General features: G+C 40.4%; 1 protein-coding gene across 1 annotated transcript in view; it reads left to right on the forward strand.

Annotated features, from left to right (window-relative positions):
* The window catches only part of cntnap2a (contactin associated protein 2a), a 328,106-nt gene extending 302,989 nt beyond the window's left edge, over positions 1-25,117 (forward strand). The window contains exons 23-26 of the mRNA XM_079575788.1: positions 9,361-9,454; positions 22,714-22,989; positions 23,673-23,744; positions 23,958-25,117. Coding sequence (XP_079431914.1) covers positions 9,361-9,454; positions 22,714-22,989; positions 23,673-23,744; positions 23,958-24,157 — 642 coding nt within the window. The 3' untranslated portion in view covers positions 24,158-25,117. The remainder of the gene's footprint in view (positions 1-9,360; positions 9,455-22,713; positions 22,990-23,672; positions 23,745-23,957) is intronic.

A 25,117-nucleotide genomic window follows, 5' to 3' on the forward strand; every position in this document is an offset into this window, starting at 1 on the left:
GAAAATACCTGATTTTGAGTAATGAGAAAATTAAATACCATTTATAATACAGTACCGTCAAAGGTTTTCTTACAGTTTCTTATCAACATTTGTGAATATTAACATTTTCAAGTATCACAATTAAATAAACATGCAAACAATATAATCGTCTGCAGAAAGATTGAGCCTTCGAGATTGTAGCTCTCCCTGTATCTCCCTTCAGAACAAATTAACATAATGATGTTCGCCTTATGTGCCCCATAAGCCGTGCTTCACTTTGGTGGCATCTACGCGCAGCAGTGCACCATCAAAAGCTGGATCTCATCAACGACCTGGCTACATTTGCACCCTGAGTGAAAAAACTCAGACAGCTGGAGAGTTAAACTGAAATATCTGGCCTCAGTCTTTCTCATTTTCAGAACAAATCACGGCCCGCGGCTCCAGATCACTCCGCTGGGACCACTTTACTGACACGGGAACGTATTGGAGTCAATAGCATCCCTTCCTCTCCATGGACTTATAGATAGCAGATGCAGACGCCTGGTACCAGCTAATGTTGACAGCCTCGCTATTGATGTTGGACCAAGTTTGAGGATGCAACTTTTAGGAGATATCCTGCAGGTAGACGGAAATTGGTGCAAAATCTGGCCTCTGAATGTTAAACTCACTTGCAGTATCTTTGCCCTAGTTAAATCCTCTCCTCTCTCGCTCTCTGAATGTTTTTGTGTACAACTAAATGATTAAAAGACCCCTGCGACTTTCAGTGAAAACCCCCTTGACTTGTGTTGACTGGGCTTATTCATGAAAGGTGAAGTAAAAAGGAGTCGAGATGTGGTCCAAGCTTTGAAGAGTTAAAACCTTTCTGCCATGTTGTAGCCCCAGGGAATTTATTTGAAACAAGCTCTGTATGTGCTGGTAAACACCCCCAAAAAGATATAAAGCCTTAAAAGACTGTGAAATATTGAGACGTCCTAAGTTTTAAGTGCAAAGCTATCTGAAAAATTGCATGCGCTTTCACACATGAATCTAGATGAAGTTTCTTGAATGAGGGTCAGCTGGAGGATTAGCCTATTGAGATTGTTTTTGGTAGATGATGGAAAACAGAGGAGCACACAGAGGGAATCCATAAGCAGAAAACAAGCAAAATCCACACAGAAAGGAAGATGAACCGGGGATATTCTTTTGTGCATTTTCTCCAGTTTGGCATTACCCAAATCTGAAAGCTTAACCTCTTAACTCCCACCTGAACGGATCCCATTTTCTCTAGTTTGGCTTGACCCTAATCAAAAAGCTTCTTGGGAAAAAAAGCACCAAGACAGCCACAAAAAATGAGAAGAAAACAAGGATGTAAACGCAACAAAAAAGTGACAAAAACTCAACAAAAAAAACGTTTTTTTTGTTTTTTTAAATGTGATAAAAATTCAACAAAGATTTGACAAAAATGTGACAAGAACTCAACAAAAAAATGACAAAAACTCAAACAAAAAGTGACAAAAAATCAACAAAAAAATGTGACAAAAATTCAACAAAAATTCAACAAAAATGTGACAAAAATTCAACAAAAAAATGAAAAAAAAATAATTAAAATGTGACAAAAATTCAACAAAGATTTGACAAAAATGTGACAAGAACTCAACCAAAAAATAACAAAAACTCAACCAAAAAGTGACAAAAAATCAACAAAAAATGTGACAAAAATTCAACAAAAATGTGACAGAAATTCTACAAAAATTCTACAAAAATTCTACAAAAATTCTACAAAAAAATTACAAAAATTCAACAAAAATCTGACAAAAATTCAACAAAAAAATGAAAAAAAATAAATAAAATGTGACAAAAATTCAACAAAGATATGACAAGAACTCAACAAAAAAAATGACAAAAACTCAACCAAAAAGTGACAAAAAATCAACAAAAAATGTGACAAAAATTCAACAAAAATGTGACAAAAATTCAACAAAAATTCAACAAAAATTCAACAAAAAAATTACAAAAATTCAACAAAAAAATAACAAAAATTCAACAAAAATGTGACAAAAATTCAACAAAAAAATGAAAAAAAAAAATTAAAATGTGACAAAAATTCAACAAAGATTTGACAAAAATATGACAAGAACTCAACAAAGAAAATGACAAAAACTCAACCAAAAAGTGACAAAAATTCAACACAAAATGTGACAAAAATTCAATAAAAATGTGACAAAAATTCAACAAAAATTCAACAAAAATTCAACAAAAAAATTACAAAAATTCAACAAAAAAATAACAAAAATTCAACAAAAATGTGACAAAAACTCAACAAAAGTGACCAAAATGAAAAAAAACAACAACACACAAAATAAGGTGACAACACAGCAACAACGCGAGGAAAAAGATCAGTTTTGTGGGTCTTAGCTTTCAAATGAGGTGTTACACAGGCCTATATAATAGCTAAAGAGGACAGAATGCATTTGGTTTGGGTTGGTGGTAAGAGGTTAAAAAGAAAGCATCAAAATAGCGACAAAAAAAACGTCCCGGAAAAGCCGCAAAAATGTGGCGAAAACACAACAAAAAAGCAATGTTTTGATCATCAGCTCTGGTATCATGAAAGAAAGACAATATGTATGTATTTTGAAGCATCCTGTCCAGCTTCTAACAACTTTGCACTTATAATTTTAATGCAGGCCTTCCGGCTGTGTAATCATAGTGTTTGGAGTCGCATTCACTATAGTTTACATTAAAAGGGAGGCCACCCCATAATTTTATTCTATCTGAAATTGTCGAAAAGAGTTTTGTGCTTAACCTGCTTTGCTCTGACATGCAAATTTGATCGCAAAAAAACCCCGCACTCGTTTTCATAATGTAACCCTCTATTAAAGCTTTGATAATGTTGTCCTGGGCTTCGTTTATGGAAAGCTCTTTCAGTCAGATCGAATGTGCATATCTCTGCCCAAATGCCCAGGCCCATTTGCTTTTAGACATTGAAGCGAATCATTAGTGACTGGAGTGCACCCCGGCTAATTCCTCCCAAATTGTTGCATTATGCATTAAAGCCTAGAGCTGTTTGAGCCGACCGTCAGCATTTAAAATTTAACCAAGCCATTATTATTTTGTTTACACCGTACAAAAACCCTGACGACTGCATTGGTGATGTACACACCGGTCAGGCAAAACATTAAGACCACTGACCATTCTATATTGTAGACTTGGATCATTGTAAAGGGATCTGTTAATTCACTTGTTTGTTTGTTGTCGGATTTCTCACTTTGAGTTAAAAGTAATCAATGAAATTCCTCATGAGGGTCAACTCGACCTGTGGTTTATATTCACAGAGGAAAAAGTATGTGAACCCTTTGGAAATCCTTACATTTCTGCCTGAATTGGTCATAAAATGTGGTCTGAACTTCATTCAAATCACAAGAATGAGTAAACTGTGTCTGCTTAAACTATATTTGTATTGACCATAGCATGTAAACATTCACAGGACAACTTGGAATAAGTAAGTGAACCCAGGAATCTCGCTCAACTGCAAGAGGAATAGTCCAAGATTCAACCTGACTGTTTTGCAACTACAGGAAACGCAGTTATTGCTGCCAAAGAAGGGGTCAGCCAGCTTTAATGCAAGAGTTCACTTACTTATTCCACATTGTCCTGTGAATGTTTACATGTTATGGCAAATTTTAATAGATCAGACCACATCAGAATCAGAATTGAATTTATTTTTCTCAGTACAATCGTGCAACATAAAACATATAACACAGAATATAGATAAAAATAAACTATAAAAACTTTAAACATATAGGGCTATAAGGGCATGCATAAAGAAGATTCAAATAAATAACGAAATGACAGACATGTTAGCTGATGTGCTAGCTCACTGCTTCATTCATTCTTCGAGTGTCATAGACGTCTCCGAGGCAAGATTATCGTTGAAAGCTTTCCTTTATTGTAACAAATAGTCTATGATCAGTCCATGCGGTCAACAAACATAGGCGGGTTTCACAGCTAGAAGGTCCGGGTTCGATTCCCACCAGGGACGGGGCCTTTCTGTGTGGAGTTTGCATGTTCTCCCCGTGTCTACGTAGGTTTCCTCCGGGTTCTCCGGTTTCCCCTACCACTAAAAACATGTACAATAGGCCAGGGTGAATGAGAGTGTGTTTGGGGGACGACGGATGGAAATTAGCCCGGTGTGGCGTTTTCACATGCATGAGACTCATGTATGTTCATTAACATGCACTGTCCCGACCACATAAGCCAATGAATAAACGAGCACGTCCGTCTAGCAACTCTATGAAGGTTACCGCCTACATCCTGTGCGCCCTTGTCCTGCAGTGACCCCTAGCGGACGTTTACTTGGAGACTATTGGCTCCTACAACATATGATGAAGACAACAACAATTTGACATAGAACAACAGCGGGTTGTATTCACAGATGTGCAGGTGTATTAAGTGATAGCAGCGGATCTAAGTGTGGTCATACCACAGTGCAATAGAGCAAATGGCTGGAACAGTTTATTTCGTTTCGAGTCTGATACATAGTTATTGTGTCTTGTTATTGTTCATGAGTCTGATGGCGGAGGGGGAAAACTGTTCAAGTGGCGGGAGGTATGGGTCTGTGTGGACTATAGCCTCCTGCCTGAGGCTAAATTATGAGCAATTTAGGCAGAAATGAGAGCAATTCTAAAGGGTTCACAGACTTTTTCCTCCCACTGTAGTTTTTATTTGTCAGCAAAAATATATGATTCAGTTCTATGCGTTTTTATTTCGTCTCTGTTTAGTATTAGCCAAATTATTACATTATGTCAGTCAAGGAAATAAACACGGACAGAACTGGTAGGTCTTGCACACAGACTAGTGAATGTAGGGATATCGGCGCTAACTTTTGGGTTCATGTGCGCCTCCTCTACCAACTGAGCTACTGCTGTGACGGGGCTCCAAACAGATTTGGTCAACGTCTATATTTAGGACCACTAATTAAGCAAGTGGTCGTAATGTTTTCCCTGATCAGTGCATGAGCGCGATTTTTCAGCGCAATGTTCTGAAACTCCAGTCTTCAGCCGCCCGCGGATTCACTCCTGCAATCGAATCAGGAAGTCAAGTGCTTGCCAGTGGTTGTTTAGGTCTCACTTCGCCGCTATCGGGTGCAAATCTTAAAAGCTTTTAGACGTGTGACGGTTAAAGCCGCGGCCCCTGTGCAAGTAGGAGAAGTATTGGTGGGTGGTAAGTGGTATCGGAGCGACAAAGCAGCGAGATAGACTGAATAGAAAGATAAAGATGGGGAAAAATACAGTGCAACAAAAACACTCGAGGTTATCTGACTGCAGCAACAGCCCGCAGGCAAGTTCAAGGCTTTAGATTTACATGTGTGCCCAGACGCTTAGCCAAATGTCTATACTCCAAGCTTTGTCTTTCGTTTTACTATTTTTTTTTTCTTTCCTAGGGAGGTCTTGTCAGGTTAGTTCGCTATCAAAGGCAGGCCAAGATCAAAATATGCTCCCATCTATCCATCTGCAGCGATACACCATTCTCCTGAACAGTGAAAAGTTTGGAGATGAAAGTGAGCCGCCCCCCCAGGCACCAGACAGTTTCACCGCAGCTGCTCCGTCCTCTCCCCGCTGCACCGCTCCATCCGACACTTTGTTCAGAAATCCGCAATCATAACTCGGATTACGGAGTCAAAACTTCAAAAATGGTTAGATTAATTTGTCATTGATCATGAGTCGTGCTGCTCCTGTATATCACCGGCTCCTCAAAGGCTTTCCACTTTTCCACATGAGCCTGATGAGTCAACTTTCATTACTATCTTTCCAGCTCATATGTATTAGCCTCTTAACCCCCACCATTTTTTCCAGTTTTACTTCTTTTTTTTTGTGTGTGTTTTTGTCATTTTTCATTGTTGCTTTTCTGACACTTTTTTGTCATCTTTTTGTCACTTTTTCGTGGCTCTTTCATACATTTTTTAATTGTGTTTTTGTCACTTGTTTATCGTGTTATTGTTGCTTTTTGTGACACGTTTTGTCACTAGATTTGGGTAATGCCAAACTGGAGAAAACATGCTCAGTTCAGGTGGGAGTTAAGAGGTTAAGTCACATTCATACACATGTGCACCAAATGATTAAGTTACGGGCGCGTTGAAAACATCTAGGTAAATGAGGTAAAGTATTGAGAAAAAAACTAAATTCATTTTCTTTCTTTCTGTCAAAACACCATCTTGGTTGCAAAATGTACTCTGCTTTTTGACCCGCAGTTACTCAAGTATCCTCACAGCCATTTTTATTTCATGACGTGAGCTTATGTGGGGGAAAGTTTGGAGACATCTGTGCTATGGAATAAGTTGTCAGTGAGTTTGCACGAAAGACAACTATATAAGAAAGTTAGGAAGTTAGTAAGGGAGAAGGAGATCTATCCAGATTTAAACAATCCACTGTCTCTCAGGAATATAACTACTAACAGTAGGGATGCACCGATTAAATACTGGCATCAGATATCGGAGCCGATACTGGAAAAAATACGATATCGGATATCAGATACAAATTTCCAATACTGAACCGATACTAGTTTTGGCTCTCAACGCCTTAAAAACACAACCTTAAAGGGGCTAGATGCAAGTTAGCCATTTTATACTCACTACTGCCACCCTCTATATTAAGCTCATGCATGACGGCACTTCGGACCCGAATTAACACCTTTTTGAGCGACAGTGCAGGATTTTAGAGGCAGTTGTGGTGAACAGGTCTGAGCTCATTCTACACATTAGGACATGGCTGGAACATGTAGGGGGAGGAAAATACTCTTAAACTCTGTATAGTCCCTTTAACCACCTAAATTTAAGTGAATATGAGCATGCTGTATGTCATTTAAAAGCTAAGAACCTGTTGAATCAAATCGCAGAGTTAGTTTTAACCCCCACAAAGGTATGTTTGATCGCCGCGCACAATGCCGAGGTTAGCATCAACATGCTAAAGCTAGCAGGCTGGGACAGAAACTGACATAGAAATACCTAAAGTCGCCTAATAAAATAAAACAACCACTGCTGAAGCCAAGTGTTTGCATTTTAGTTTAAGAAATAACTGATTGAACATATTTGTAATGATGAGATCACTTCATGCGAGTTAATGTAACCTACAGCCTGTCATATACCCAAGGATATTTAGTGTAGAAAAGTCATCCTTGTTAAATGTTTATCACTAGAGATAATTGATCTGTAACATCATGACCATAAAGTATGCCTTTATTGATCTTTAAATGGAGATAAGAAGAAAACCACTTTTAAGAATCTCTTGGTATCGGTAAATATCGGATATCGGCAGATACTCAAACCCCAGTATCGGTAGCAAAAAAAGCTGTATCGGTGCATCTCTAACTGACTAACTCTACATCCGATCTGTTAGTTAGTTGATTATGTAATAACGTTACTGAATGCATTCTTTATTAGTTCGTCTGCTTGTAATGCGATTGAAACAGAAAGGGCTGTAGTGTTACTGCTAAATACCAGATTGAACTCTCAAAGCTAAGGAATTATTAGCCGTTTGTCGCTTTCCGAGTAAACCTGATAATGAGTTTACCCGTTTTTATCAGGCAAGTCTGACTCAACTAATTTTAAGGCATCATAAATTCAGGATATGTGACTCATTTTCATGGTCTCTTGTAAAAGCCTATTGCTCCGTTAATGGCTGTTTGTACCATTGACTGGATTAGATTGCATGTATAGTGAGAAAACTAGATTTCACCCATTGTTAATTTTCAATTTGTATAGTACTGGTTGAGGGCTGGATGCACCCTCTGAGACTCCCTTTGGTATAAACAGCAAATAGTCTTTTTTGTTAACAGCGCAATGAATTTGAATAAGGGGGATCCAAATAATTGAGGTTGTAATTGACAAAGTTTGGTGAAAATGTTTCTTGTCTTGCCCCGGCCTTTCTTTCCCCTCCGCCTCTCCATCCGTGGACCTTTTTCCTTTCCCGCGTGAGCCCTGGGTTGCTTTTGCATCACACGGCCCCCTCTCTGACTGCGCAGCCAATTTGTTTTCCCAGATAAAAGTAAATAAGCTGAGCGCGATTTAATTGTGCCCCATTATCCCACCCTCCAGTCACTCCGCAAAACAAAACCCCGTGCCTCGCTCCTCCGAGACCCGGCTTTTGGAGTGAATCAAATTAGGATATTGCCGCGTGTAAATAGAAACAGCGGGGAGGAGGAAGAGGTGGGGAAGGGGGGAAAGAAATCTCACTCGAAAAAAAAACATTAAAATCCGAAATGGCTCTGGCAACCTTTTAGCACGAGGCCCAAACAGCCGTTCAGCAAATCAATGCAACAAATTTCCAATAAACGCAAGTCATTGCTTTCAATCAACCTTGCCACGACTATAGGCCGCGCACGGGGATTGAGTTATCCCGTAGAACAAAACAGAAAAGAAAAAATAAAGGGACAAGATCTTTTATTTTCTACCAGTGCACGAGCAGAAAGCCATTTGGATTCATTCTCGTCATTGGCTGAAGCCTTCAAGCTAATTAGAATCTTCAGTGGAACAGCAATAACAAGTTAATTATGTAGAAGGGATATTAGCGCCGTGTATTCCCTCTCCTCCCCTCACATCTCGATAAAAACACGGTCTGGCTCGCCTCTGTCTCGGCTTAGGTTATGCGGCTTCACACAGCACATATTGTTTTAATTAATGCCGGGTTGTTCGTCAGCCCGCTTCAAATGTCTGTTGTCTGGGCCATTACAGATGATGGTTTTGGGTTTGAACGGCGCATAAGAGGCCCATTTTTTTCTGGTGTAGGGATGCGAGAGGTGTTGATTGTTATTCCAAACAATGTGTCAAAGTCGGTGAGTTGTTGTGAGGGAGAAGATTAGAAAGCCTGCAGAATATTGTGGAAGAGTTGAAGACATTACACAAGGATCACAATTATATTAAAAAATGTACTTAAAACCTATTCAAAAGTGCATGCAGCTAATGGAAATAATAGCAAAACACACAATGCATTACATACTACCATCTCTTTTTGACATTATGGTTGCATTATTCATTCTCTCTCCTCACAGCTGCCATGAGACGCCACAATCCCTCCACCACCTGATCAACTGTCACCTCCATACTAGAAAAGTTTCCGTTTTCGTAGCTCTGCTCTGTAAAGAATGTTTCAAACTTTTTTTTTTTCCTGCTTTAAAATGCTATTCAGATTCACACCAGAAGAGGGCGACATTGCTCTTGCTTGTAGACGTTGTGAAGAATGAAGAATGTGCCACCCTGCTCCCTCCTGTTTATCAAACCGGCCGCTCCGCTTAAATGTGCTGATGCGGGCCTTGAAGCGGCTCTCTCCAAACTGCTGCCCTCAGTGTTTTAGGCGGTGATTTAAAATGCACTGAAACTGATCGTGTGCCCGTGATGTGTGTCTGTCCCAGATGGACCACTACCCTCCGGTGAGCTACACTCTGCCCGACGCCTCGGACACGCAGCTCAACCTGGTCAAGACGCTGTTCCTCGGCAAGGTCTACGGTGAGTGTGCGCCGCCCACTACACATACACCGAGAATTAAGCAGGGATATTATGCAAACTGATTTGGTTTTGGATTCAGTAAAGCTGCCAGAGGTGAGTACTCAGTTTCATTTACTCAAGCACACAGCTGCACAGTGGGTTGAGCTTGTTCTTCACAGCTAGAAGGTCCTGGGTTCGATCACCGGCCAGAGGAAGGCTTTCAGTGTGGAGTTTGCATGTTCTCCCTGAGTCTGTGTAAGTTTCCTCTGGGTACTCCGCTTTCCCCTACCACTAAAAACATGTACAATAGGCCAGAATGAATGAGAGTGTGAGTGAGTGGTTGATGGTGCAGATTGTCAGCCTCGCTTCTGTCAGTCTACCCCAAGGGACGGCTGTGGCCATGATAGTGAGTAATATTGTATCAAAATATCTGTACTCTTGAGTTAAAAAAAGCCCTGGCAAATCTTCATTTTGATGTGTAAAATAGATGTATTTTGGGTTTTGTTTACGGAAACTCTTGCCACCCGCTTTAGCTTATTTCCTTCTTTCTGCTCCTTTTCATTCATGTTAAATGTTGTTGTTGAATCTAAAAGCTTCTCGACTGGAGCTTAAAGACTGTAGGCCCATGTAGCGCCTCATTGACAGCTAAGACCTACAAGAACCTGATAGTGGCTTTTTTGTTGTTCTTTTGTAGCTATTTTGTTGCTTTTATATCGCTCTTTAGTCATGTTTTTGTTGCTTTATTTTAATTGTGTCATTGTTGCTCTTCCGGCACATTTTTGTGACTCTTTTGTTGCTTTTGCATCGTCGTTTTGTTGCTATTTTGACACTTTTTTCAAGAAGCCTTTAGATTTGGGTAAAGCCAAACTGGAGAAAAGGTGGGGGTTAAGAGGTTAATTCTTCGTAATGATTTATTTTCTCTATGTTTATATATCATTTTAAATAGTATAAAAATGTTTTCATGTTTTGTTTCTTATCATTTATGTCAAAACTGAAACTTGAATCAGACTTTTATGCAGTTTCTCACACTACTCAAGTAAACTTTTTTACTGTTACTTGATTTTGGCTACTCTACCCACCTCTGAGAGTACATAGTACATACCTAAGTACATGTATCATTTTTATGGTGTATATTTTGGAAATATCTGCAGATTTGTCACTTTATGTCTTGTAACCAAACTGTCCACACATAGAATAAAGAATACACCATGATAATAGATTTAAGGGGGAAAAACACATTTAGGGCTGTTGCATGAGATTGTGTGTCATGAGTACAATCCGTTTTGATGGGCTCATACTGCAAATCTTCAATGTGACTTAACGCAATGATTAAGGTTTTTGAGGGCCTCTCAGGCTCTTGATCCTGGAAAAACAGTAGCTTACTCTTATCAGTATCACTCAAACCGGCTCAGTCTTGAAATCCCCTAAAATCCTCCAAAGTAACTTATAAGGCCGAGATGTTTACTTGTCCAGTTTTGTATTTTATTGATTCTTTAATTTCTCATCTGAACATCCTGAATCAAAGGCTTATTTTGTCTCATAGTGGACAGTGCTGTATTTCCCTGTCCACTGGGTGTACAAGCAACAGTTTGTAATTTTCCTTATGGCCACAAGAGGGCTCTAGCACACCATCTTTAGATTAAAAGCCACACGCGTATTAGGCCTATTGTAGATTGCACTGAGTTTTTTTTGTACCTATCACTCCAATGATAATAATAATTTGATCTGTTTTGTGTTTGTGGTGCATAGTAGATTTGTTTTATTTTACGCATTCCTTAATTTACCACATCTCGTCCCTCATTAGGCCGGCAGAACCACACTTCTATTCACTCTGCCTCCTGCCTGCTTCTTTCACTTGTCTCCTTTGTCCTCTAACTTAACAGAAAGTCAGTGAGGCTCAAGTAATGGCTGCCTTTGCTCCGCACTTCACATGCCACAACTAGTATCGACTCTCTCTGTCTCTCCCTCTCTCTCCCCCCGACCCACGGGGAATAAAGCACAAACACATAGGAACACACGCCGAATAGGGCCATCCATCTCTGTCCAACTAACTCTGTACATGCCCTCAAATCAATGTCAGCAGTTGAAAATTAACAAGTAACTTCAATTGCAAATTAACTCGGATTTATATTTATATTTCAGGGTTTCTGGGCACATAGTATTTTTTCCACTAAAACCTATAATTTGTGCCTTTAATGACACTTTGTGGTTCAAGTTAGTGTCTCAAATTGTGTTTTACATTATTGAAAGCCAATTTCACCGTGTTACAAAAAAAATACTTTTTGTGATGTGTTTTTATATTGGGGGTTGCTTTAGTTGAGTAGCTGTCATTTGAAATAACATTTTGTATACCTAAATACATGCAAAAAATGCTAATTATGCTATGAACAACCCCAGTCTCTGCCTAATTGTGGACAGAAAAAAAATTACCGAATTGAGCAAAAAACAAATTTGTTGTAAACCGGTGTTTTTATTTATCCTCATCTGTGAGATATCTTCAAAATCATCATTCAAATCCAACCATTGCCTTAGTAACTTGTCTACCTTGATAAATCCTTTTCGTAGGCCCTCTGGGGGTAATACAAGTGTTAATGGGATGATTGGGGGGTCTTTCATTTCCCCCTGGTGTCTCTGGCCAGAAAACCGCAATTGCAACTTCACTGCCTACGGGTCAGACGCCCCAATGCACACTAATGGAATCACGAAGAAGAAGCTAGCAGGCTAACAGGCAAAGCTAACTGTGGGGTAGCGCCACTTAAACAGTATTTACAGCCAAGTTTTAGTGAAAAAAATTATCTCCATTGTGTAATTGGATGTACAATATCCCGCTCTACCTTTGTCTTTTCTGTCAGAGTAGTATTTACTCTCACGGACAATTAATGAGTAAAAAAAAAAAACACAACATTCCACGACATCTGCAGTGGCGCTTATGGCCTCTAGGGGCATGAGTTACTTAATTCTGCTTTAAGTTCTTGACCTACACGACAAATAAAATAAAATGTAAGTATTAGATTACTGTGCCCATATAAAGCAATGGACATTGTATCATTTTGCAGATCAAATGCATGTTGCAATACAAGCTAGTGCTGACACAACACTTGGCTGAAAAAGTGCAGACAAGCAAATATATTTATGACTGATTGTTTCCAGGCATGGCAAAACTCTGATAACTTTATGTGAATATTTTGCAAGCTTTGTAACATTTAATAGTAAGAACAAAATTATGCACGTAATTGTACGCAGTGGAAAGGGGTGCATTTACGAGAACTCCGCGTCCATTTGAAGCTCTCATATAGTGTTGTCCAGGTCAGGTACCCATCTATTATAACCATCTATTTTAAGCGTAGCCTCCAGCTTTACGTCGGGTAATTGTTCTGAGCATACGGGGAAAGAACAATGCAGAAGAACAAACAAATTCCCTGCACACAGCGAGCGGACAAACAGAGCAGTCAGAACAAAAGCGTCCATTGGAGAGAGTTGAATCTCATCAGGTCAGTTCCAGCTGGTTGTTGACACCGCAGAGCCGCGCTACGCTGAAAACACAGAGGCGCTTGTTTGGGACTGAGACGACGGAAGGTGTGTGGTTGCTTTGTTGCAGTTTTGTTTGTTAATCTCCACTGTACTTTGTGTGAATGAGGAGTGTTGAGGGAGGCCCGTTCAATCCATTGTCCAAGCACTATAGTGTCACTGTCAACAGGACACTTTCCCCACATTACACTGGACACTCCAGACGCAATATATCAAGCTGGTTGTGTTTGTCAGCTGTTTTGCAATTGATGAAGGGATAAAAGCCTTATTGGATAACATTTCACCCAGGAAACAGAATAGAATGGATGGATGGGCATTTTGGTATGTTTTTGTGAGCGGGCTTGTATCTCCTCAAACCTGACTCGTAATTTTGCTTGTTTCCATGGAGATGTTGCTGCCGTGTTGCTTTGACTACAGGTACCCAAACATAAGGTCAAATATGCTAGGTCGTCTATCACAGTGATTCCCAACGTTTTTTGTCTTTCGTACACCTTTGGCCTTTCAGTGGTCAACCGTGTACCCCCTACCTCAAGGGTGTTACAGTTTTTTTAGAAAGTAATTACTTAAAAGTGGTATTTGTAAGAAAAAGGACAATGTTGCAATCAAAATAAACCTAACATTTTACTGAAAAATATAGCTTTTCTTATAAAAATTAGGCTATGTTACATTTTCCCCTTTTTTCAATCTGAAATAGTTCATTACCCCCTGCTAGGTCCTCGAGTACCCCCAGGGGTCCCCGTACTCCTGGTTGGGAAACACTGGTCTATCACATGCTTTATTTTGATATACAGACGGCATCTCTGGAATCGCCCATACATGGTCATGTTTGAAAACAGTTAAAGGGACTATACGGAGTTTAAAAATGTTAAAACTAAGTATTTTCCTCCCCCTACATGTTCCAGCCATGTCCTAATGTGTAGCCTGAGCTCAGACCTGTTCACCACAACTGCCTCTAAAATCCTCCACTCAAAAAGGTGTTCGGTCCGAAGTACCGTCATGCACAGCTTAATATAGAAGCTGCAGGTACGCATAAGACCTGAGGTGGCAGTAGTGAGCATAAAATTACTAACTTGCATCTAGCCTCTAAAAAACAATTTTGAAAAAATCTAAACTTTCTCTAATTATTCAAAAATAAACAAATGCTGAATTGTGAATGTAATTTCCACTAAATAAAGATGTAAAGACATGGAGAGGAGCAAAGTGGTTCAACAGCCCATAAATGCATTAAAAAAAACGGAGCTACATGTTAATGCTAATGCTAACACTTAGCTAGCGCTAGCTACAACTGCTGTTTTTTCACTTCTACAGAACAATCTGCTGTGAGAAAATATCCATATGGACCCGATTTACACTTGATTTTATTATTTGTATGTATGTGATAAATAAGTTCATATTCCACCAGAAAATGGCTAAAAAGAGTGGAAAATTGTGTTTCCCAAAAGATTCTATTTTCCCCCTCAACGAGGCCACGCCCCCTTCTATGACGATCCTGTCTGTATCTATAACCCAAGAGAAGGTAAACAACAGAAACAGCATGACAAAACAACAACAAAACCCACAATCCTTTTGACATGACAATAAACCAGAGGGATATATGAAAACATGCACACAATTTACACCCTTTTGCCCTTTATTACTTGAATTAAACTTCCACTATATTACTTTCCTCATTTAAAAAACATATATGGGATCCTACCCCATGAATTTTAAAAACTCATTTTGAGTCCAAACATTGCTCTAAACTCTCAACCTCCCACCCTTTTGAATCCAGTGATGCATAGCAAAAACCCCAGGCTGCATATCGTTGCATTTATTAGCATAAATCTCCCCCAATGCTTTACCGCTCTGCTGTCGTATTGAACCGCAACACTGAAATATTAATGGTGTGTGTTGCGGGCCTTGTTTTGGAGAAACAAAGCTGCCTGGCTGCTGAACTGTGTTGGACTAATACAGATCCTTTAGCGTGTTTGTCGTAAGCTGTCGGCACAGTTATCATGGCCAGGGTCATGTAGGATTGACTGTGCATTTGCTGCCAAGGGTAATCGCGCTAAAGTGGTATCGATCGACGGAGCGTGTGGATGATTCAGCACATGCTCCGCCGCTGGAACCACTGCAGTCTGATGCTTGATAGGCAAATGTACCGTGTATGTAATAGAAACCATGTCATTACTTTGCTTTGTCTTGTAGCTTTGGTTGCAAAACATAATCTATGGGCTAATGTTTTCTACTCTTCTACTTCATGAAGTCAGGGTTTTATCTCAGCTAAGAATGTTCCCTTGCAGGGTCATTGTGGCTGTAGGTAATGTTTTCCTCCCACTGTTTGTGCTCTCAGTCATCCAGGAAGTATTCATCATGGTGAAGCCTAATTTGTCGACTGGACTGTGTTGATTGAGTTGAGGATGTTTCGTGTCTATCCACAGAAATGTCTGTCCAGTCGGCAAATCAAGCTCCACTACAGTTTTCCCGCCACTTTAAAAAAAAATAGGTGTAGTGCCTAGGGCTGGGTACTGTGAAACAAACAAAAAAAAGGGATACCGTTACTTGGTTTTCAATATCAATTACTAAATTATTATTATCATTATCATTATCATAATAACCATAAAACAAATTAATATAGTTAATCTATTCCTTTTCCACCCATTTATTTTCTTGTGAATTTGTATCATTTGTTTGACGTGAAGCAACCAAGAAACTTGCTTTAAGTTTTTCTTATTTTTTTCCCCGATTTTTAACTTTTTTTTGTTTTTTTGTTTTTTGCCCAAATTTCCCATATTTTAATTTCACACAAAAAATCAAAACATTTTCCAGATTGTTCCACGTTTTCCGCACATTATTCTTAGTGTTTTCCCCCAATTTCTGTGAAACTTTTAATATTTTTTACATTTTTCCAAAATGTTTTCTACTTTTTTTTCTCCCCAATTTTTCTTTGTGTTTTTTCCCAATTTCCCAAAAAGTTTTTTCAATGTTTCCCCTTTTTTCAAATTTTTTTTTTCAACTTGTCTTTAATTCTTTTTTTTTATTGTTTTATTTTTTTTTTACGTTTTGATGACCAATAGCATCAAAACTTGAATATAAAGATTTTATATTTCTTTTAGGTACCTTCCTTCTTTTTTTAAAACCATTAGTAAACCTTTTAAGATTCTTTCAGTCAAAAAATACTGCTAAAACTAGGACCGCTTGTTTATTTGTTTAAGTTTCTCAACTTTCAGTGAGCAATTCTGTCTTAAGAAATAACAAATAGCCTGTTTCTTCACCATTAACCAAAAGGCTTTACAATCAGATGCACAAAGGTTTGTTCACAATGACAAAAAAGGTCAAAACCAATTTCATTCCTGGACTAGAAATCAAATCTGATATAGGACCTTCAAATACAATTCCCTCACAGATCAAGGGAGGCTAATATATTGCATTAGCCTCCCAGTGCACAGCTGTGTGTGTGTGTAATCCTAACCATATCCCTGCTCTGTCTTGTAAGCATGCACGTCAACATTAGCTTTAGTTACGCTGTACTTCCTGTATGTGCGGTGTTATATATGGCCTCAGAGCTCCTTATAGATCACTGTATCCTGTTATAATAGATGGGGCACATCGGTCGTTCATCAGCCGCGGCACGCTCCCACTCAGACCAGCGCCACAAATCAAACCCAGGAACGTACAGTCTGTGTGTCGGAGAGAGAGCTATGGAGACTGTAAACCTGCTATTACAGACAGATGATAGTAACCCCTGTCCTCGTTGTAGGACGTACACCCTGCACATGGGAGTTCACTTTATTGTTCGCCTAAGTCTGTGTCTACCTGAGCAACATGGAGCTATTTTAGACTGATTCTGACTTTCACAGTTAGCTGTACTTAGTGCTGTTTGTTCACTGCAACATTACCCCAGGTGAGACGATGCATGTTGTTCTTGCGGATCCAGAACTTTTGAGGTGCCCTGGTATTGAAGAATGGACATGTGAGAAAAGATTTAGTTTTCATCTCTTAACCCCCACCTGAACCGAGCACATTTTCTCCAGTTTGGCTTCACAGAAATCTAAAAGCTTCTTGAAAAAGGCGTCAAAATAGCGTCAAAAATGAGGACGAAAATGCAACAAAAACGTGACAAAAAAGCAACAAAAAAGTGACAAAAAAGTGACAAAAAAGTGACAAAGAAACGACAAAAGAGCAACAAAAACCTGACAGAAAAGCAACAATAATACAACAAAAAAGTGACTAAAGAGCGAGAAAAAGGTGATAAACACGTGGCGAAAACACAACAAAAAAGGTGACCAAAAAATAGATGAAAAGCCAATGGGCCAAAAGCACATATTTTGTCGGCTCTCCATCGCCCATGCATTTCCATCATAGTGCTGATATTCAAATAGTACATCGACTGGACTGGGTTGATTCTGCGAAGGCTTCTTGACTGACACATGAATTGGACGCCAATTCAAACTCTGGCTCATCCTGAGACGAGGAGTTGCCATATCCAAATCTATTTCTTCTATTCATTCATTAAAGAAGTCTTTGTTTTGGACTGGGGCAAGTTTTAAACCTGAAACCTGTGAAGCTTCAAAACGTATGGAAATTGGAGATGGATGTACGTTACGTGAATTTCTCAATTGTGAGCTCAATAAAGGATTATCTTATCTTATGCCTCTACTGACTGCCTCTGAATTGTCTGTTTGAACTTCTGGTTGCTGTCATCAATAAATCTGGCTCTAAACCGAGTACTAGAAGTTGAAGACTCTGTTGGTTTGAGTCTTCAACTTCGACAAACGTCCTGAACCCAATCACCCCAGTCCAGTTGATTATATCTGAAACTTTCTTCTACGTCTTCAAACAGAGCCGGAGTTTAGCTCATAACACAAGTATCATTTTAACTGCAGTGATTTTAATCGCTGTAACTTCGGGGAAAACAAGCTGATCAATGATGCACTCCGTGAAGAATGTTGCATTAACCACAAAAACGTGGCCCAGGCTCCAGATAATGTTTCATGTTTCAATGAGAAAGATGTCAAAAGTTCTGTGTTGCATTACCTTTCTACTCTGATGACCATTAAAATAGCAAGCAGCATTAAAGGCCCTACAAACAGACTCTCTTTTTTTAGTTTGAAAATGTGTCACACATCCAGTCACCACAATGACAGAAAGAAAGGGTGGGTCACTTACATTTTCTTCTTATAATAAATAATTTAATACCACATTTTAAATATTTGAGAAGATAATGTTTCCCTCTCTGATTGTTAAACATGCCCGGGGTGCGGGTTGCAATGACAGTGAACTTGCTGCCAACTCCTATCTACATAACGGCTTAATTTCCTGGGTCAATACATGTCCATTGTGGAGTGACCTTTGGGGCTGAAGCAATCAGACCTCCTGACAGTGATTAAAAGCCTTTTTGTTGATTGCCCCGATAGCAACAAAGTAGATTTTCTCCCTTATCTCTCCCCTCTGCCTTTGTACCTCTTTTGTAATCCGCTCCATCTGCTTGTGCCTTTCAGACGTACCTGTGGGTCACGGCTGATCTGAGCTAAGATGACATCATGCTTTTATTTTTCCTGCCTTTGATTAGCGCCATAGGCACCTCAGTGAGTCCGGATCCGCTGCTCGCTGCCGTGTCCTCCGCTCTCCGGGTTTTCTCCAGCTGCTGCGCTGGAGCGGGGGGTGGGACCGCAGTGCAGAGGCAGGGATGGGTAGAAGGGAGGCAGACCAACACTGAGCGATCCACTGTTTCTGTGTAGCTAACAGAGGTAACATTTGACACTGCAGCTTTATCGCACGGCTCTCACCAGGTAACTCCAAATGCATTTTCCCTTTCCTATCTTACTTAGTAATGGTGCATTTGTAGCTTGTAGCAGGAATTGATCGATTTATGTGAAATGCCACAAATATTTCTGCATGTATCTGAGCTAAATCATGCTTGTTTTGTACATATTGCAAAAGGCGATGCGTATGGGAAGTGTGAAAGCCACCATATGTCAATGTTTGTGTGGAATCTGCTTGTTTGTCTGCTTGTAGCTGTGTCTGTTCTTTCTAATGCTTTGGCTTGAGTCCAAATCGAGGTCCTATGTCGGGACGCTGTGTTGATGATACACCTGTGGGGCTGTGTTTGCTAATTCCAATCATGTACTACTATACTCCTGTGTCTAAGCTTCTCTGCTATTGGGCTTTTCATCTCTTGTTTTGCAGACTGTTCTTTTTGTAATAACAGATCTTATTCACCCTGTCATCCTTCAAAGTGTGGAATGATGTTGATGTTATTTATTTTGATGTGCATTACCTTGTTTTTCCACTCTTGGTTCAGATCTCTCCAGGATATAGTCACGTCAATACATTTTTGTAGCTGTTATTACCTGTTAATACTTACCAACACGCGTTCAAATCCACCTATATTTCTCATTGCAGCTACTATAACATAACTATTCCGGTTCTCAGATTTATTTTAGTAGCTCAACACCTAATTTCTCCTTTGCTCTTTTTCCAGTCGCCCCGCATCCATTTGTTACCATGGCAACCCCGTTTCAACCCCCCTCTGCCCTGCCCCTCCGTTCAGACGCCCCTCTCTTGTACTTTCCACCAAAACCAACCCCCCACCCACCCACTCCACCCCTGCGTCTGTCCTCGAAGGCTTTTATCGCGTCCCGCACCTTTTCCATCCCTCGACAGGCCATTTTATTTCATGACTGTGCACACCTTCAGGATTTGTAAGGCACAGCCACACCCGTATATATTCAGAAGTGCGGTCCTGCTGAAGGAAATGACACCCCTCAAAAATAATTTCTTTTGTGCCGCTGATTATAGCTGGTGATATCTTTTATGCGGCGCCACAGCTACTGAATTATTCATGGCTTCGGTGGTGAATCAACATGCTGACCTTGTCACTGATGTTTTCGCACGCAGGAGGCTGCATGGTTACAATAATACTGATGCTTGGGCTGATAACAGCGCGGTCATTTCTGAATAGCCGTTATCTTGGTTTTCCTATAACGATGTGGAGATCGTTTGGTTAGATATTCTGCCCACGGGTGATTGATTTGTCAGGAAATAGCAGCTTTTGAAGCACGGTGAAGCTATGGATGGTAAACATGTACCACCAGCAGGAATATGGATGCTTTAAAACAAACCCGATTTGTGTTATATTGAGGGGCTATTGGGAACATAATCCTGGACCTAAATATTGAGTCTCCATGTTTTGTTTTGTTTTGTTTTGTTGCATTTCATTATTGATAATTCAATGCTCTGCAGCTGTACAGAATGATTAAAGAGCAATGTGGAGCAAGACAATTGATTTGTCTGTGAATAAACAAAACCTTATGGCTCTGGATGGTAAGCATGTGGAGCTATTATTAGAAGGTACACACTGTAGATGTAAAGAGCAATGTATGCTCCCCCTTTTGGTTTGCATAGTGTTGAATTTCATTAATGCGGTGTGTAATTCACGTGCATGATTTCATTATGTTCAGAGACAGACAATAGGTCGATAGCTTATTGATGTAGGAAACATAGAGTACTCTTAAAAAGGGGAAAGAAATGCATCCAGCCATTGTTCAGGAAAGTGCTTCCTATGCTGATTTTCTGTCCCTGATTCTGTTTGCACGTCAATCCTCAAGTGCAATACTTTGATTAACATTGAAAAGTGGCTTCACACTCACAGCCCTCATTATATAACATGTATATTTATGAGAATGCGCACCGCCAGTCTAAGTGACAAGCCGCCGTTTTCTAACAACTCTTCCCCGATGAAATCAACAGAAAAATCAGGAGCAGAGGGGGACGCCCATCACGCCGGTTTCATGCTCGGTGCCATTGTGTGTAAACGAGGGCTGTGATGCGCGCAGTGGAAAGCCTCATTAGTATGCAGACTGTGGCGCAGAAGTAATCAACACTTGTTCCTATTCAGATTCATACAGTGGAGTCTGTGGATATCAATATTCTGCACGCTGTTCTAACTGTAGCGCTCGTCTCCCCGTGCTCTGCCTAATCCTACACCCCACGCATATGCAAATACAGGCTCACACGGGCAGCGCGGGAAGAGCTGACCGCTGCCAGTGACGTGTTCAGTTTGAGTCTGCACTTTTTTAGGCTTTTTCACAGCTTGAAGTGCAAAAATCTCAACGTGAGAGACACAGAGGTGAAAAACCCAAAGTGAAATTAAACACTTTTTTAATTGTTTTCCTCACATAAGAAAGGGGTTCTGAGCTTGAAGTTGTATTGTGTGTTACATTTACCTTTTAACATTTGTGGTATATACTTTCACAGCTCCAGTGTTTGTAGTTCTCGTCAAGACTCGGACAGCACTGCGCTCTCTATTCCTGGCAGTTTAATCAATAGTCCAGCAGCAGCTTAGACAGACAGACCCTTATGTTGAACCATCAAAATGGAATAAGGTCTGATTAGGACATTATAAACCATGCACCGGAGACTCATAACATAATTTATTAAGTTAATGCACGCAGCCACGCACGCACACTGCAGATGCCTTGTTAATAACCCTCTTTTTTTGTGTGCAACAGCATTGTCCAAAGCGTTCCTCTGGGTGTGGTCAAATAGACAGCAGCTGCGAAGTAGTTTGGTTGCAAATCACTGCACCATAGATTGTTATTATGGATAGCATTTGTGTTTACATAGTGGGTCTGCGTGCGTGGAAAATGCAGACAGAAACCCATAAGACAAGCTCATCAAAAATACTGACTGCAGAAGCACGCAATATGGACTTGTTTTTTTTTTGTGTCATCACCACTGAGATCTTTCGCACAAAATAGAAGAGTCAGGCTTGATCACAAGAGGAGGCTGCCGGTGTTGGGAGAAGCAGTCTTGTTTCATAATTCATCTCCAAGTTTTGACGGCAGAGTTCAGGGACATTGGATGTTCCCGCTTTAAGTCCTTGGTGTTCTTCTGTTTCTATTAGAGGAATGGAGCAGCCGTGATGCCTGATAGTGTTCTGCTTTTGTGTGAGATGCATTTTAGGAGATTTTTGATTCATTTTGACATTATCCCTGGAACAAAGATTTCTACCTTGTTGTGATCTATACCAGTGGTTTTAACTGCTGCTTCAGGGCCCTCTTTCTGCTTATCATGAGCAAACCAAACAAAAATATGTAAATACGTTTTATCTTAAAGGTGCATTATGCTACTTTTTCTGCAAGGAAAAAAAAGTTGATATTTGTGCATATTTTACCTTGTAGTGCTGTATGCGTGGTCAGCATGGCACCTTTACTTTCCGTCACAGTGGTCTCTACAACACTCCAGGATCAATTGTTTTGTAGGTGTTCGGGGTGAGAAGGTCCTTCAGCAGAGAAAACCCTACAGGGTCCTAGAGACCACTGTGAATGAGAAAGGTACCATGCTGAGCACTCATACAGCTGCTGAGTGACTACGAGGTCAAATACACACAAATATCAACTTTCTTTTTCACATTAAAAGCTGTATAGTGCACCTTTAAGATTGTAGATTTTCATATAAATGTATTTCCTCACAGTTCTGTTGATTCCAGCAGTGATCACTTTTGGGTCCCGGCCCACGAGTTGAGAACTATTGATTCATACCAAGGGCGGAACTAATTAAACTTCTGTATTTTCCATCAAACTTTTTTGCTGATCCTGTTTATCACTTTAATAACACACATGGTAAAAATATATATTTTTTCAATGTATTTGTTGGGGTTTGTTCTTGATCATTTCCTGGAACGTTCATGTGTCATTGATTCACTTTCTCCAAATGTGTCTTGTTCAAAAATGCCACTACAAGTCTCCAATGCATTCTTTTCTCCATAGAAACCGGGCACTTGGATCCAGCGGTGATCGAGCGCCACAACTCTCCCGGTTTCGTCGGCTGTTTGTCCCGGGTCCGGTTTAACGGCGTCGCCCCGCTCAAAGCAGCCCTCAGAGCCGCGGCCCAGTCCAAAGCCAGGTCCACAGACTCGCTGAGCGACAGGCCGCTCACTCCAGTGTCCCACCAGGGCAAGCTGCTCGAGTCCAACTGCGGGGCGTCTCCTCTCACCATCCCGCCAATGTCTGCGGCAACGGACCCCTGGCATCTGGACAACACAGGTAACCCCTGCTGTCAAGGTCAAATATGATGACGCACTGAACATCTGATCATCTGTTGCTTTGTCATTTAAACCATCTACTGCTTTAACACTTGACAGACAACTGAATATTGACACTAAACGAATACAAGAATCACATTTAGGACATAGATATCCCTATTCTATAACTCAACCATTTTATCTGCCTTTTTTTTTTGCTTTGTCAGCTTGGGTTTCAGTATTATTGGAGTGCACAGTCAGTAACCACACACAAACATCCTCTTTGTGTCTTCTGTTACATTACATCGAGGCGTGCTGGTTTTCATTAGACGGGATGCATTGGGCTCCGTGCCAGCCGAGCCTTTGGGAGTGATGAGCTGCCCTGGCAATTGATCGAGCGTTTTGAGCTCCCAACTTTTGCGCAGCTTTCAACACTGCCGTCCGATAAACAGATTAGCCTTTCTCCCTCCTTTACATTTGTACACAGAGAAGGATCTATATTTCATACAACACTCAAGCACTGTCTGTCTGGCATGGATTTTCCTGTCGACTATGTGATTGATGTGTTTATTTACCCAATGTCTTTCAAATTCACTGCGCAATTCCATATTGACATCCTGCGCATGTATTTCAGCTTTGTAAGTACAGAAGCAAAGGGCGCGTAATGAGTTTTTTTTTCTGTATGCTCTGTTGTTAACCTTTTAGATGCAGAGTTCCCCTTCAATGAGGAGCGAGTGATTCCCGATGGGGTCAACAGAGACTCGGCCATTATAGGAGGTACGCCAAGGAAATGTAACTAAATAACTACAGGCACAGAGGAGCTGGACGCGCATTTCATTTCTGATGCGATTGTAGTCCAACTTGTATTATTGAATAATAATATAACAATCTTCTGTACCATTTTCAGGTATAGGTTTCAAAATGTAAATGCTACATATTACCCTATCCTCTTACTGATATGGCTAACTACCGCTTCTCGTCACTGTGCAGGGATCATCGCGGTCGTGATCTTCACCATCCTGTGCACGCTGGTCTTCCTGATCCGCTACATGTTCCGCCACAAAGGCACGTACCACACCAACGAGGCCAAGGGCAGCGCGGAGTCGGCGGCAGAATCGGCAGACACGGCGATCATCGGCACGGACAACCCAGAAACCATCGACGAGTCAAAGAAAGAGTGGTTCATATAACAGCGACTCACATACCGAGACCTTTGTACGAGAAGGGGTCCGCCAGACTGTCCCGCGGGCGGATGGAGTTTTAATTCAATTACGGGAGACGAGGAAGAGGCCACTCACTGAGACTCTCCCAGAGACGCAGTGCTGTATAGGATTTCCCTTTTGGTTTGTTTGTTCGGATTTTTTTTATATGTATATCCAGTAATAGAGGAAGAAGAGGGGCCAGTGGAGCACGGCTATGTGACTGTCTGTACATACTAAACTGGCTTGTTCTTCTTTGTATTGTGCTTGGGAGTTTTCAGTACTTTGAATACTGTACATGACAAATACTTACTCTAACTGGGTGTGATAGCGCAGGTTTTTATCACAAAATCTCTGTTGCGAATTGATTAGATTTTTTTTTCAAATACTGTTCTATTATTGAACACTTAAAACCAGAATCTTATTTAGTTCAGTTTGCGTCACCAATTCATGTCCATACAATGCAACAGATGCGCCACTTTGTACTGTGGTGATATAGTTTAAGAATGCCAAAAGTCACTTTGTAAATATTGTTTGTTGTTTTTATCTCAAAGCATTTATTCAGAGATTTAGTTCCAAATCACTATTAAGATTTATATCAAATCATGTGTCTATTGTGTCGAGAATATATTTATGTTTAGAGGTGGGGCGGGGACAGGAGAGGAGATGTCCTAAGGGTTGATGGGAAATGAAGTTGCACTGTGGTTGTGTTGGCTTAGCTCAGCATGGCAGCTTTTTTACTTTCGCACTGAGTGATAAAGACAGGCTTTACTCACTCGGCGGCCATGTTTTTGCCAAATACTTGAGTCCGTTCACATTCAGCAGCCATTTACCTGTCCATATCTGCACACAGACGCATATCAGGTGGACTAGAGTGTTTTTACGTAGTTCAATTTAATACTCACTGGGGATAGGAATAGGTTTTGTACACAGACTGTGAACAATTTCAGA

This window comes from Gobius niger (genome assembly GCF_951799975.1).
Source record: "Gobius niger genome assembly, chromosome: 18".
Lineage (NCBI taxonomy): Eukaryota > Metazoa > Chordata > Actinopteri > Gobiiformes > Gobiidae > Gobius > Gobius niger.